We start from the raw sequence: 16,584 nt of genomic DNA, 5'->3' as shown, positions 1-16,584 counted from the left end.
AAAAACGAATTTAATAAAAAAATATTATTATTAATATTTTTTTTTCAATAAAAAATTATATTGTTTACACCACACCACACCAACCCAACCCGGCCTGGCCTGGCCCGGCCCGGTTCGGTTCGGTCGGATGGACGGCGCGCACGCGCGTGTGGTGGTCAACCAAAGAGATAAGTCCTCACCCTTTCACAAAAGTGGGTACCCCTTGGGGCACACCCCAAGCATGTGAGGACCTTCATTATAAACATCTCTACCAAGTGCTTTGAAAGCAATGTGGGATGTTTTTCACTTGATAAAGCTTAAAAACACTTGGACGGGCTTATTTCATAAATTAAAATTGGGCCAAGCCCAACAATCCCCCACTAGAATTTTTGAAATCGTTTTACTGAGCAGTTACATAAGGTCAGACATAAACAGAGGTATCTTTTGATTTGAACCTTTGCGTAGTGAGTATAGTTCAGATTTTACTAGAGTGACTCGTAGTCTTGAACTCTATCTCTGATTTATATCACGCCATAACCTTTTCAGAGTGTATTTCTAGTAGCCCGTGCGTTTATGGCCATGCACGTCTATCCCTGTTTAATGAATGCTCTAGAGTTTTGCCCTAAACTCATAGGAAGCGGCCTCACTTCCACATTCATATAGGTGAGTCTATCAAAAGTACTCCTGTAGCTATGTACTTCACTCCAAATGGAGTATAGACTTCATTAAGAGTTTCTATTATCTCAACCTCAAATCGCTTCAGGATATTCATGCTTCAAATTGCATGATCTGACTCATATTACAACACAACTTGTTAGTACCCTTTGAACCTATTTCTTGGGATCTCCAGTCTATAGGTTGGGTTACCATTGTGTGTAACTCATCACTGTAGGGGCATAAGTCCCATACTCTTTGCCGTATTATGGACTTTCTCTCTAGCTAATCCTTTCGTCAAAGGATCGGCTAAATTCTCTTCTGAGCGTATGTGATCCACTCTAACAGCTCCTTTAGTGAGTAGCTCTCTCACAGTGTTGTGCTTACGACGTATCTGTCGTTTCTTATCGTTGTAATAACGATTCTGAATCTTAGCAATAGCCGCGGTACTATCGCAGTGGATCAATACAGCTGGAATCGGTTTTTCCCATAGGGGAATCTCAGCTAACAGACTTCTCAACCAACCTGCTTCTTCACTAGCCACAGCTAGTGCAATCAGTTCTGATTCCATGGTTGATTGAGCTAGGATAGTCTGTTTCTTAGACTTCCATGAAACAGCACCACCAGCTATATTGAAAATATAGCCACTGGTAGCATTGGAATCATCTGATAAGGTATTCCAGTCAGCATCACTATATCCTTCAAGGACTGCTGGAAACCTTTGATAATGTAATCCAAGTTTCATGGTTCTTTTAAGGTATCTCATGACCCTTTCTATAGCATTCCAATGCTCCACACTAGGTCTACTAGTAAATCTGCATAGCAATCCTACGACATACGCGATGTCGGGTCTAGTACAATCAGTGGCATAATGAAGACTGCCAATTATGCTAGCATACTCTGATTGTCTTACACTGTCTCCAGTGTTCTTAAAAAGTTTTATACTAGGGTCATAAGGTGTACATGCAGGTTTACAATCAAAGTAGTTATATTTCTTTAGAATCTTCTCAACGTAGTGAGATTGATCTAAAGAAATTCCAGTTTCAGACCTAGTTATCTTTATGCCAAGAATGACGTTCGCTTCTCCTAAATCTTTCATGTCAAAGTTTTCACACAACATTGACTTAACAGCATTCACAACATGAATATTAGATCCAAAAATAAGCAAGTCATCAACATATAAGCAAATAATGGTGCAAAGACCATTTTCATATTTATAGTAGATACACTTATCACTTTCATTCACCTTAAAGCCATTTGAAATAATCAAGTTATCAAACTTCGCATGCCATTGCTTAGGTGCTTGTTTTAGCCCATATAAAGACTTATCTAACTTACATACCTTATGGGCTTGACCAAAGACTACAAAGCCCTCAGGTTGATCCATATAAACCTCTTCTTCTAGTTCACCATTCAAAAACGCAGTTTTAACATCCATTTGGTGCACCACTAGATTGTGCACAGAAGCAATAGCAATCAAAACACGTATAGACGTAATCCTACTGACAGGTGAATAAGTATCAAAGAAATCAACATTTTCTCTTTGTCTAAAGCCTTTAGCTACAAGGCGAGCCTTAAACTTATCTACTGAACCATCAGGTTTCAGTTTCTTCTTAAGGATCCATTTACAGCCTATTGGTTTACAACCTGGTGGTAAGTCTACTAAGTGCCAAGTTTGGTTTGACTCAAGTGATTCCATTTCATCATTAATGGCTTCTTGCCATAAATCAGCATCTAATGAGGTTAAGGCTTCTTGTATAGTAAGTGGATCCTCTTCTACTGTGAAAGCATAAAAGTCAGAACCAAAGTCTTTAGATACTCTAGGTCTCTTACTTCTCCTAGGTTCAGATTCCTCAATCTCTTTTTGCATTATAGGTCTAATAGCAGGTATGCTACTAGATGATGCACCCCCACTATTTCTCAATTTAAAGGGAAATCTATCTTCATAAAAGTCAGCATCATTTGACTCCAAGATGACTTTTGCATTCAAATCATAGAACCTATATGCTTTGCTATTCACAGCATATCCAATAAACACACATTCATAAGCCCTACTGGCAAGTTTGACTCTCTTAGGGTCAGGAATCCTAACATAAGCCAAACAACCCCAAGTTCTAAAATATGATAGACTAGGTGTTTTATTTTTCAAGATCTCATAAGGAGAGATTTTGCTTCTGGATTTAGGGACCCTATTTAGCACATAGCAAACAGTCAAAAGGATTTCTCCCCACCAATGTGAGGCGGCACCTGAACTAAGCATAATAGCTACTACAGATTCAGTAAGTGTCCTATTTTTCCTTTCACCCTTTCCGTTCATTTCTGGTGAATAAGGTGCTGTGGTTTCATGTATAATGCCATGTGTTTTATAGAAATCAATAAACAGGCTAGAACCATATTATGTGCCTCTATCGCTGTGAAGTCTCTTGACTTTCCTATTGTATTGATTTTCTATTTCAACTATGAACAACTTAAACATGTCAAACGCTTCACTTTTATTTTTCATAAGATAAACAAAAGTAAAGTCAGAACAGTCATCAATGAAGGTTATAAAGTACCGTTTGTCATTTCTAGTCAACTTTCCATTTAATTCACATATATTTGAATGAATTAAATCTAGAGCTTCAAAATCCCTAACAACAGATTTATGAGGTGTTTTTGTGATTTTTGCCTGACTACAATAATCACATTTAAGAAACTCATTCAAATTCAATTTTGGAATTAATCCTAAGTTACTCATATTTTTAATGATACGCTTATTAACATGACAAAAACGAGCATGCCAAACATTAAAAGTACACAAAGAGTAAACAGAAGCATTCACTTTATTGATCTCAACATTCAACTTAAACATGCCTTCAGTGGCATAACCTTTTCCTACAAACACATTTTTCTTAGTCAAAGTAAATAAATCTGCTCCTATAGTCTGAGTAAAACCAGCCTTGTTGAGAAGATAGCCCGAAACCAAATTTTTCCTCATTTCTAGAGTATGCATCACATCCTTCAAGCTTAAGGTTTTTCCAGATGTGAAGTTCAATTCTACACTACCAATTCCAGTAACAATAGTGGTATGGGAATCACCCAATAACACTTTCTTATCTTCGGTCACAGCACTGTATGTTTTGAACATACTTCTATCATAGCAAACATGGCGAGAAGCACCAGTGTCTACCCACCACCCATCTGATCCACCTATGAGGTTGATCTCAGAAATCATAGCAACAAAATTGTGTTGCTCTTCAGTCAGGTTAACACTAGGAGTAGTGTTTAGCCTGTTTCTGCACTTACGTGCCATATGACCTGGTTTCCCACAATTAAAGCATAGGAAAGCAGCATCATTTCTAGGTGGTTGTTGCTGTGGCCTATTTTGGTTCCTTTGAAGGTTCCAATTCAAATTAACTCGGGTGTTGCGGTTTTGGATTGGTTTGCGGTTCTGATTCTTAAAATTCTTTTGAGTGGGTTTCAGAACCGCAGTGGACCTTTTAGTGCTATTAGAAACAATAAGCACTTCTTCTTTTAAATCTTGTTTTCGAGCTTCCTCCTCAATTCGGAGGCGAGTAATCAAACTTTCCATCGAAAATTCTTTTGTTTTGTGCCTCAAAATATTTTTAAAATCTTTCCACGAAGGAGGCAATTTGTCAATAATGACAGCAACTTGAAATTGATCATTTAGAGGCATACCCTCTGAAATGATTTCATGTGCTATCTTTTGCAATTCATGAGATTGAATTTCCACCGACTTGTCATCCGTCATTTGAAATTTGAGGTAGCGGCTTACATCGTACTTTTTCGATCCGGCCTCCTCAGTGTCATATTTCCTCTGCAGTGCTTCCCAAATTTCTTTGGCAGGTTTTTCTTCAGCAGTGTAATAATCATACAGATCATCTGTCAACCCATTGAGAATATAGTTTTTGCACAGAAAATCATTTTCTGTCCATCTTTCAGTAGCACGAACAGCAGCACGAACATCTGCCTCATCACCATCTTCAGGAACAATTGGTTTTTCAGAAGTCAGAACAGAAGCTACCTTCTTTGTTGTGAGGTAGAACAACATCTTCTGTCTCTATCTTCGGAAATAAGCTCCTTCAAACCGGAATGGTTTGTTGATCTCAGCAATCCCATTTGATTGTTCGGTAGCCATCAACAGTAATTGAAACATCTTAAAATTCTTGTTACTCGAACTCAGAAAATAGGAATAGGCCGAACAAAAATTAAATGGGCAGAGTCGCGGACAATGTCGCTTTCTTTAAGACGTTCGCGGAACTACCGAAAATTAGCAAACAGTATGAACTCCGGTCGCCTCCAGGATAAAACAGCCCTCTTAATTACGATTTTGTATTGCACCGTACAAAAATAATTTCTGTAATACACTCTGTAACTTGCTCAGTTTTTGTAATCGAAAAGGAGAAAGAATGAATTCAATTCTGTTTTCTGTATGCAAGTCTCACCTATTTATACAGGGAAAAAAGAGCTGTTGAGCTCTGATTTCATGGAGAAGGTGAAGGAGGAAAATCAGGAAGACTGGGTTTGGAGAAGACACGTTCAGAAGAAGAGAGACGTTATGAATAACGTTCTCAAAGACTGAATCAGAGGCTATTAAATTTAATAAAAAATAAAAAACGAATTTAATAAAAAAATATTATTATTAATAATTTTTTTTAATAAAAAATTATATTGTTTACCACACCAACCCAACCCGGCCCGGCCCGGTTCGGTCGGATGGACGGCGCGCACGCGCGTGTGTGGTGGTCAACCAAAGAGATAAGTCCTCACCCTTTCACAAAAGTGGGTACCCCTTGGGGCACACCCCAAGCATGTGAGGACCTTCATTATAAACATCTCTACCAAGTGCTTTGAAAGCAATGTGGGATGTTTTTCACTTGATAAAGCTTAAAAACACTTGGATGGGCTTATTTCATAATTTAAAATTGGGCCAAGCCCAACACTAGCTCAGCCATTTCCTTCACTATTAACAAGGTCTCTTAATTTCTCGATGCTTCAACGCAAGTCCATTAAATGGATATGAAACAAATCCTACATTATTTGAAAAGTACTACTAACTTTTATCTTCAATTCACCAAATTTGAATTTTTTTAATTAAGGAGTTGCTTAGATCCTAATTGGACAAGTTCTTTGGATGAGCAAAAGTCCACCACAAGCTTTATAGGTTTCTGTGGTTCAAATTTGATATTGTGGATCTCACAAAAGCAACGTTTTGTTGCCAGATCATTAATGGAAGCTGAGTATTAGGAACTTGCATTAGTCTCTTCATATGTCTTATGTTATACATGTTAAATGAGTTGGAATTCACTATTCCATCTCCAAACACTGTTATGTGAGAATTTGAGTGCAACTTATCATACTATGAACTTCGTTTTCCATACTCGCAGTAAGCATATTAATATGGATTTCAATATCATCAGGGACTATGCTCCTAAAATTTGATAGTTAATGTTCTAACCAAAACATTGTTAAGAACAAGTTTCCAAGTTTTTTGGACTTTAATTTGCAACTTGTTACAAATACTCAACTTGTGGGAGAGCGATAAAATAATAACCTAATTGGAAGTTTACCCTTTGTTTATCTTTATCCTAATATTATTATATCCTTATTAATATATACTTTTATAGGGTTGTGTATATGTATGTATTATTGCTCCACATTAATAATATTCAATACTTATAATAGTGTCCAAAGAAGCATGATTATAAATCGTAAATTATTACAAGTTTTAAATTATGATAGGTAAAGTAATTGGTTCATTTGACAAGTGATAATCTAAGTAACAACGTGATTAACTAAATAATGGAAAGTTGTGTAATATTAATGGGATAAACTTGAGATTGAAGATTAGAATGAAAAGCCTTAGAAGCTATGATAGAATTGGCGGCTTCAGTTGTGTGTACCCCATCAAAAAAGATATATGTTTTCCTGTCTTCGCATACCTTCCCATCTTTATTGCAGCTGGTTCTCTTCTCACCTCTTGTGGATATAAAGAGTTCACAACATGGATCCGATGCATCTTTGAATCCTATCCAACAACATGAAACATTATACATATATTTCCATTAGTTAATTGTTTTTAAAAGTTAAACATTATATTTAGTTTTACAAACAAATATATACTTCTAAATGCACCTTAAGAATGCATCAAATTAACTTGAATTAACTTTTTGATAAACTTTATTCTCATTTTGTAGTTTAGGCTGATTCAAATTGAATTATCAACTAAGAATACAAACAAAAACCTCTCTAATTTTATTGTTAAAATAAATAAGTAAAACATAATCAACTTCTTCCCTTCAACTCTCGATTATATTTCATGAAAAATTACCATTTAACTAAAAATTTAAACTACACTCATAGATAAAATCAAATATTATTAATTATAAAGAAGTTAGTTCACAGTTAAAGAACCAGTTAGGATTAGTTAGTTACCGTTAGAGAGTTAGGTACTTATTTTATATATAGTAGTATATGTATAAGTGGGTTTCACTTAGTCCTTCACTGACTACATGAAATTGACCAGTAATTGTTAGATGTAGACTTATTAAGTATAAACCTTAGGATGATTTTAATCTACACCCTAGGATTTGAGTAAGCCTAGATCTAACGGTGATTGGTCCAAATCATTTGGTCAGACACTAACCAGGTGAAAACCTTTGGAGTACGTATTATTTAATGTAGCATTGTATTTTCATCTCAATGAATTCTGCAATAATTTCTTTATTCTGAATTCTCCTTGGCCTTCTTCTACTACCTAAATATTAAATTTTATATACTACACGCATATCAAGATTGGTGTGTAAGTCTAGAGAGCATTCTCTTAAGAGGTGTGCTTGAGATAATAACAAAAGCTATTATTAGGTTTCACTATGAGTTTAAGCTTTTGATTCCTTGACATTTTAGATTTAAAAGATGTACAACACACATTCATTTTTTCATATGCTAAATATTCATTGACAGATGAAGTTGTGAGGACATACTGCATTGTTGACTATTCGTTTAGGAGACTATGATATCTATTAGAAATACATAATGTAACTGTTATGTCTAAGTGTATTTTAGAAATTTTATCCACCTCTGTTTTTTGTTATTTCTTTTTGTATCGAGTCTATACATAGACACACCTCTTTTGTACTTTCTTAACTCAAAATATATAAAATCGAGAATTTTGCTTGTTGTTCATTGTATCAAAGCAGGTATCTAGTCTAGAACTTATGTTTCCAAATCTTCTTCATTCGCATCACTATTATGAAATGCAAGAGCTATATTCAAGCTTTGCAAGTTGGTGGTGGTGAAGATGATTGTTAAAATACAAAAGGTATTTCTCAAAACACAGAAGATTCAATAGATTCAGAGGATTCAGATCCAAACAACAATTCAACAACTTCATTCAAAAATCATTCATGCTAAAAATGAGTGATCGAGATCGTGATTCTTCATCTAAATAAGATAATGCAGGATTGGTTCTAGTTAGCTCAGTCGTTACTGGTAAAAACTACATCTCATGGAAGTGATCCATGTTGCTTGCTCTTAGTGCTAAACACAAGACATATTTTTATTTTGAAAAATGAGGCACCTAAAGATGTTAGTGGTACATAGTATATGCAATGGAAGGAGAAATATGATATGGTTTTCTCATGGATATTAACTCTCTATCTCGCATTTTAGCTCATGTTTTCCTCTTTGTACCGTCTTCTCGAGAGTTATAAAAGGAGATTGAACAAAGATACAAAGAAAGTAATGGGCCACTAGTTTTTTATATTCGAAGAGAGATTTGCATCCTAACTCAAGGTAATGTCTCAATTGTGGACTTTTTTAACAAAATTAAGAGAATGTGGGATGATTTTGATGTGCTTAGGCCAATTAAAGCTTGTACATGTGGAGAATCACGCACTGTAGCAACATAAATTTTACCAAGATGAACATCTGATGCAATTCCTATTAGGATTGAGTGTTGAATTTGATCATGTGCATGATCAATTTTTTCTAATAAATCCTTTGCCTACAGTCAACAAGGCTTATTCGATGTTGCTTCGAACTGAAAAACAACAAGATGTTTCAATAGAGACACAAGCAGATTTTGTTAATAGCATTACTATTATATGAAGTCTTCCTCACAAAATCGATCTTATGATAAGAGATCATCACATCATAATCGATCTTAAAAATATGATAGGAGCAAATAATATAAGTCGTACAACTATTGTCACAAAGGAGGACATGATAAGTCAAAATGATATCACTTAAAGGGTTATCCGGAGTGGTACAAATGTAAGTAGTTTATAGGACCAGTAAAGACAAGGGAAAATATGACACATGAAGTGAAAACGCCACTTGATGATACATATCCATATTCTGATGATGGATTAAATGATATAGAAAAAAGTCTAAAAGGCTTTGGAAGGAAATATGGTCATTAAATCCTCTTTATCTTCCACGTATCCAGCTGTTTTTACTACTTTCGCATGAGCTTGTGCAGGTAAATGTTTTCATGACTCTAAAACTCATGTTACTTGGATAGTAGATTAAGGAGAAACTTCTCACATGAGTAATTCACTTGTATATATGGTGAATTTAGTTAAATTGCTTATAACTAGACTTATGTATTTACCGGATGGATCAGTACAACATGTTACACATGTCGGAGATGTGGATTTTAGTGATAATTTTATGTTGTTGCGTGTTTTATATGTGCAACATTGCTATTGCAATTAGATGTCAGTTAGTACTCTGGTGGAGGATCAAGTTATGTAGGTTCAGTTTCTTGCTAAAAGATGTATTTTGCAGGACCAGTATTATGAGCAAATATTGACAGAAGGATCTATGCACATAGTTTTTTACTATGTCAATATGACTCCTACCATCTTATTTCATGCTAATAATGTAACACTTACTCCTATAGATTCTTATTTGTGGCATTATAGGTTAGGACATATGTCCAAAGAAAACTCAAACATGTTAGTTTCATTTCCTCTTTACACAATTTGCTTGATTGTGATGTATGCCATTAGTCTAAGCAAGTTAGGAAATCTTTGATGATTTTATCAAAGTAACTTGGACTATTTTGTTCAAGCATAAATCACAAGTTTCTTCTCTGCTTGAATCTTTCTTTCAATTCGTTATTACACAATTGGAGAAAATGATCAAAATAGTTCAAACATATAATGGTATTTGGTGAAGCAACTTAGAAAATCTTAACGAATTGCGGAATTGTTCATAAAAAGCATGTGCATATAGTTCACGATCAAATGGTGTTCTAGAAAGGAGACATAGGTCTTTAGTTACTATAGATAGAGCTCTTCTTACTCAAAGACATTTATCTAATCAGTTTTAGGGTGAAACATTACTTCATGCTATTCTTTTGCTTAATCTTTCACCTGAAAAGGTTTTATAATGGCTTATTCCTCACTAGGGTTTGTATCATAAGGATCCAGATCACTCATCTTTTAGAGTTGTTTAAGGTAAAGCGTTTATTCCTCTCGTTCAACCTCATAGAGACAAAATTGAAGTTAGACCTTCTTATTGTGGCTATTTGGGTAGTTCACTTGGCCAAAAGGGGTGAAAAATTTTCAATCTTGGTACACACAAGCTAAATGTATCAAGAGATGTCACGTTTTGTGAAGTTGAATTTCCTTTCTATAATTCATCTTCACTAGAGACGGAGACAACTTCTTTCCCTGAACAAGTTCCCTTCCACTTTATTTGGAGACCTTCGTGTATGAAATCTCATGATGGATATTCTTATTATGTCATATTCTTTTACCGCTTCACCAAAGATACATGGATTTATTTTCTTAAGAATAGATCAGATGTGTTATCTACTTAAAAAAAATATGTGTGATTGTAGACTTTTTTTAAATAAATCTAATTAACAGTTTCCATGTGTCTTAGAGATGTAAACACAATGCCTTAATGTCTTATTTTTTGAACACCATATCATGATGTCCATATACTCATGAAGAACATAGATGTTTGAATGTAAATATTGTCATATTGTTATAACTAGACTTGTAGTGTTTAATCATGCTAACTTACCTACATATTTATAGGCATATGCTGTTGATACCATTGTGTATATTATTAATATACTTGCAACATCTACCATTCAATTTTATTTTTTATACTGTAAACTCTTTAGTTCTATGTAGAATTACTCACTTTTACTTTCTTTTTTTATTGTTGTTTATGCTATACATGGTTTTGTTCTAGTTCATTAACATTGTTCTACGAAATGTGTTTTCATGGGATATAGCAAATCACCTAAAGGTTATTATTGTTTTGATCTTATTCTAACAAATGTTATATCTCATGCCTTGTCCTTTATGGTGAGGAGGATCTTGCATTTGAGGTACTCCATAAACAAACAGTTGGTATCTATGATTCATCACCACTTCTATGGTATGGTTTAAAGCTTGTTTGGTACCTAAAGGGTTTCACTAGTTATCTGACATTGGTTATACTAATACATTTAGTCCAATTGTTAATCCCTCGGCCATCTGATCTAAGAGCTTCTAATACCATGCAAAAAAACTATATATTTGACCCAAATGGTTACGTTGATATGTAAGGTTTAAGAACAAACTTTATTGTTATGATTTTGATCCTTTTAAGTTGACTTCAACTTTATAAGTCATGTTTAATGCATCTCAGCCATTAATTACAAAATCAAAGATTGAAATTTAATTTTAATAAATTGAAAACTAATTTTTTAAATTCAGCAATTAAATCTAAACAATTATTAAAAGTACAATTTGACCTATATTATTAAGACTCAACTTAAGATAAACAGTGAAATATTTAAAACAAATAATTGAATTTACCTTGAGAAATTGGATTGGTAATAAGATCATTAATGATATTATATGAGTTGACAAATACAAGATGAGAATCAGGCATTTGTGAGTGTAAATCATCTATCATGGATTTCAAGTGAGAATTGTAGATGTTAGCAGCATCGTTCAATTTTTTATTGCAGTTAGTTTGAGCCTTATGTATTGGATAACAACCAAGTGGATATAATCCAATCAAAACAAATTTTCTACCTCCTAAATTGTACAAATTCTGCACCAACAAATGTAAGTCATTGTTAAGTAAACAACGTAATTTAGAAAAACATAAACCAAAAGAAAATCAGGCGCACCTTGATATGGCCAGATAACAATAGGATAAGATTAATAGTGAAGACTTCAACAGTTTGATTGATTGGACGTGCGAAATAGTTACTTGTGTAATCATTCGCTCCAGTTCCCACAACAAATATGTAAGTTCTTAGGAATTTCTCACTTTTCAAACCTAATTGAACTTTCAATTGGGTCAACGTTGTTTCCTCAAAGTTCCTCATTTGTGTGCTCAAGCTTGCCACCTCACCCTACAATGTTTTTCTCAAACTTATTAAATGGAGTTATTAGGAGTTGGATCATCGATTATTTAGTCTAAAAGATCTGATACAATATAAAACACTAGTTAATATAAAAGCTTAAGTTGATAGGTAATGCTAAGAATATCTTTTTATTATTATTTCCGACACCACATCATATGCGAATGTCCACTAGATTTAAAGCATATGGATGACATCGAGTAGGATATCCAGGAATAATGTCACTCTTATATCCTTACACGTTTATTATTTAAATTATGAATCTTATACCATTACCTAATGTGTATTGATAGGGGTATTTTACCCCTATCTTTTAGCGTGATTTACGGGTTGATTTTGGATAAAATAAATAAGTTTAGTTACAAAAATAAAGTGTTTTTGATAAAACAAAGAAACAAAAATAAATCTCGTACTTTCAGTTTATTTTCCTCGTTTTGATTAGTTTTGGAAATAAAATCGTCAAGCTAACTCGGCTCTCAAGTTTTGTATTTCAGGTACGAGAAAGGAGCAAAAATCCACTCCATACGCGGGGCGTATAATCCCCTACGTGGGGCGTGAAACATGGTGTCGGTAATGATTGCCTTATCCGCAGAAGCCATGTGGAACTGACTCAGCATACGCGGGGCGTATGCCACTCTATGCGGGGCGTATGACACATGTCGGAAATGATTGGCCTAATCCTGAAAGTCAGACTGCATTGTCTCCCAGAGTCAACTCTCCTTACGCGGGGCGTACCACCATATACGCGGAGCATAAAAGGCAGTTCTTCAACGTAAAAAGATCAGAGACTCTTTTACGCGGGGCGTACTTCAGCTACGCTCGGCGTAAAAGCTCCAATTCAAGAAATAAAACTCCAGAGACTCAAACACGCGGGGCGTACAATCCTTTACACAGGGCGTGCTTGAGACAACAAGACAACGAATTGGTCCACATGCAGGAGATTTCTGACGGAATGGGCATTTACGCGGGGCGTAGGCCAATTTACGCGGGGCGTATCATGGGATTTCTGCACCAAATAATGTTGCTCCATACTTGTGCTTTGTGAAATTACAAACTTGCCCTTTCTTGATGTCTATAAATAAGAAGCTCTTGAACTTCATTAGACACCAATTACATACTAGAGAGCTACACTATACTCTTTTCTTTCCTTGTAATTTAGATTCAAATTTTGTAAGTTAAACTCTCCCCCTCGAGAGCTTGTTCGTTGTTCCGGCGTTCCATTGACGCTCCGTTCCACCATTCGTCACCAAGCTCGAGAGTTCCACCTCCACGACCTAGGAGACGGCTTTGAGTCCGGTTAGCTAGTTCCAAGGGCGGATTCTCCCTTTTTACTTGCTAATTAGCTTGTACTCTTCCTATGTACTAGGCTTGGTTGTATTTCATCTAATCACTTTCCATATTTATAATTTATGATTTATAATCTCTATTTCCCTTTATGTGTTAATGTTTATTGCTTGTTTTGATATTGATAATTGATTATTGTGTAGGAGAACGCGATTACCGCCGCCATTCGGGCCATCTTTAGGGAGTTATATAGGTGTTGCCTTACCGGAAGTGACAAACCGGAAACCGTAGGAATTGACAAGCCACGGAACTTACGGGCCCTAGTTTCTAATTCCCCCGCATTAGACACGCCTTGACTAGGAATCACGTAGTCTAAGTGCTTCACGGGTCGGTTCTACTACACTTGGTCATCTTTGCAAGAGTAAACTATTATCTGTATACATTTAGAGTCATTATTTATCATGGTTATAACTTATCATACTCATCTCACTTCATAGAGTTTTAGCTACATAAATCTGTGTCGCCAATAGTGAGGAATAGTGTGTAGTTGTGTCTTACTTAACCCAAAGTAATTACCGCTTAAATAACATACGAAACCGAGTCGTCTAATACTTGTAACTATAAATCCCGTGGATTTGATACCCGGTCTTAACCGGATTATTACTTGATACGACGGGGTACACTTGCCCCTAAGTAGTCGTGACGTCTAGTAGATATAAAGCACTTAGAAAGACCACATCCATATTCGTAGCGCAAGCATCGTAATATACATTTTATCGTAGAAAAGCACTACTAGCGACACGCTATCAAGTTTTTGGCGCCGTTAAGTCGTGGATACCCGTAACCATTAAGAATAAGAAAACAAATTACAAATTTAGTGAAAAATAAATGAGATATATATTCAAAAAAGTTAATAATTAAATTCAACATGAAACACTTAAAGTTCTAAATAAGTCCAATTAGCAAGAAAATAAAAGACATTAAAAATAAATAGTTCATCTTCATACTCTTCTTATTTAATTTTTTTTAATCTACATTCATCAACTCTTTATAATACATGGCGGATAGGGGGTAGCAGGTTAGTCTCATTCTCATCCTTTACCAGTTAGTGATATTTTAAATCTCATTTCCATCTTAATTAAACTCTTCCAAACATGATTCAAGTAGTCCTATTAGGGTCAGATAGTAATTAGTAATAATGAAACGTGTACATTATGTCATCCCTATTAAATTATGTACAACACGGGCTCATCTTATCATGTGTTGAAATTCAATTAACAAATCAAGTTGTTAGGATTTGAACCCTCAACGAATTGGTTTAAGTGGCTCTAATATTATATCAAGGTTCCAGTTGACCCAAAAACCTAAGTTGATAATAAGGTTCAACAATAGCTTTTCTTATCATCTCTAACACATAAGGGTCTAAAATAGTTTGTTGGTAAAGTGACATGTGTAAGCCAAATGTTGTTTTGTAGCTTTTCTTATCCTAAATAGGAAAGTTGAGAAACTTTATAAGGTTGATAATGGTTTGGACCTTATTAGTTTATAAATTGTGTAAGTTGGGTTTTGAAAAATATACCATGTATGTGCAGGTTGCCCGCCTGTCCCATGTCGGGCTGAGCATGGGCCAAAACTATTAAAAAAATCGAATTTACTCATTATTTCCTTTGATTTGTTCAAAAAAAATTTATCCTTTTCTAAAAATTTAAAAATATCTTAATTTTAACTTCCGCATTGTTCTCCACTACTTTGATTTATAGGAAATAGTATAAAAATGATTTTGCAGTTTTTTTCATATACTGAATGTCAATCCAATAAAAGCTCTCTGCAAATACTCTAAGCATCTCAACTTTGTTGTTTCATTGTTTCCAACTTTGAGTGCACAAGTTCAAAAACAATTATAACCTTGGAGAGCGACCGAATATCAGATTGCATTTTGGTGGTTGAACTCACTTTCAAGGTAGTGGTATTGCCTATTGTGTAGCCTTTAATTATCGATAAGTTTTTTTCTAATTTTTCCAACAATTACTATTATTTTTGACATTTGTAACAAAGTTTAAGATTGGATAAATTGATGCTAAACTAAAAAATAAATGAAGGAAATTGAATTAAAATTCTAGTAAAGGGAGAGAATCTGACCAGTTCGGAACCAGTATCATTAAGTATTCCAGAACCACCAGAAGCAAAGTCAACACCATTGATGATCTTGGTACCTTTAGTTGAAGGATCATAAAATGGTGGAATAAAATGAGGAAGCCTAAGATAATCACCAAAAACATCAATCACCGTTTTTCCATTTGTGAATCTTCCTGTTGGACCTTCAGGAAAATCTATTCCATATGGCAACACATTTGGGTTAGCTATTGTTTTAAGGAATGCATTGTTTCCATTATCAGCTAAAGAGCTACCAAACACAAACATCCCTTTGATTTTAGTATCATTTCTTTCATTTCCTTTTGAATAACAATTCAATGAGAAAAATGAGGTCAAAACAATAAGTAACACTATTGATAAAAGGTTTCGACTACCCATGTTGCTCAATCTAATTTCTAATATTTGTGTTTGCACAAATATTTTTGTATTTATATCCACTTCTTGTACAAGAATAGTAAATAATTATCTATTTTAATTCATTTGAAAAAAACATAACCGACTTAAACTAAATTTATATGGATTCACATATGCCATTAATTAATAAGTATAATGGAAAAATGAGTCGTTATAAACTGCTTTCTATACATAAAAACTAGCAATTCTATTTGTGTATCTATTAACAATATATCAAGCTTGAAGCATAAGACCTCTAAGAGAATACCATATTGTTTCTATAAAAAATAAAAAAGAATACCACATTGTTCTTAAAAAAAATACGACATTACATAAATTGTGACATGTCAATATATTATAGAACCTCAATTTTATAATCACAATATTAAAAAGAAAGTATTAATAAATATTTAACCATCCCTCTTCAATTGTCTATTTTCCTTTCCATTTAATTTATTATCATTTTCATTTACTTTAATTAAAACATGTCCTTAAAAGTTTTAGAGTTCAATATTAATAATGTATTTGGTGGGCTTGGAAGAAACCATCATTTGAAGAAAGTGTGGTGCTAACTTGCATATCGGGTAGTGTTAGAAAAAATGACAATTTTAATTTGTTTTTATTTGTTAACATGTGGCTTAAATATTTAATGGATAGATGAAGTTTTCTTTATATAATTAGATAGATGAAGTTTTGAATAACAAGTAAAGTGTCTTTGTATTATTTTCCATGTGATTTTT

General features: G+C 34.2%; 1 protein-coding gene across 1 annotated transcript; it reads right to left on the bottom strand.

The window, feature by feature from the left end:
* Positions 1-6,428: 6,428 nt before the first annotated feature.
* LOC136236061 (GDSL esterase/lipase At4g16230-like) lies at positions 6,429-15,829 on the bottom strand. Its single transcript, XM_066026169.1, has 4 exons — positions 15,437-15,829; positions 11,777-12,004; positions 11,457-11,697; positions 6,429-6,661 (listed from the first exon to the last, which is right to left on the bottom strand). Exons 1-4 carry the CDS (start codon positions 15,827-15,829, stop codon positions 6,429-6,431), a joined length of 1,095 nt encoding a protein of 364 aa, XP_065882241.1.
* Positions 15,830-16,584: the final 755 nt, after the last annotated feature.

Source organism: Euphorbia lathyris, chromosome 7, assembly GCF_963576675.1.
Source record: "Euphorbia lathyris chromosome 7, ddEupLath1.1, whole genome shotgun sequence".
Lineage (NCBI taxonomy): Eukaryota > Viridiplantae > Streptophyta > Magnoliopsida > Malpighiales > Euphorbiaceae > Euphorbia > Euphorbia lathyris.
This window is presented reverse-complemented; position numbering and strand designations above follow the sequence as displayed.

What these genes read in the sequence shown, in the direction of transcription:
- LOC136236061 (XM_066026169.1), bottom strand. Translation starts at nt 15,829, where the DNA reads ATGGGTAGTCGAAACCTTTTATCAATAGTGTTACTTATTGTTTTGACC. An exon ending in ATGATACTGGTTCCGAACTG is followed by an intron (nt 12,005 to 15,436) that starts GTCAGATTCTCT and finishes AAAACATTGTAG; the next exon opens with GGTGAGGTGGCAAGCTTGAG. An exon ending in TACCAATCCAATTTCTCAAG is followed by an intron (nt 6,662 to 11,456) that starts GTAAATTCAATT and finishes GTTGTTGGATAG; the next exon opens with GATTCAAAGATGCATCGGAT.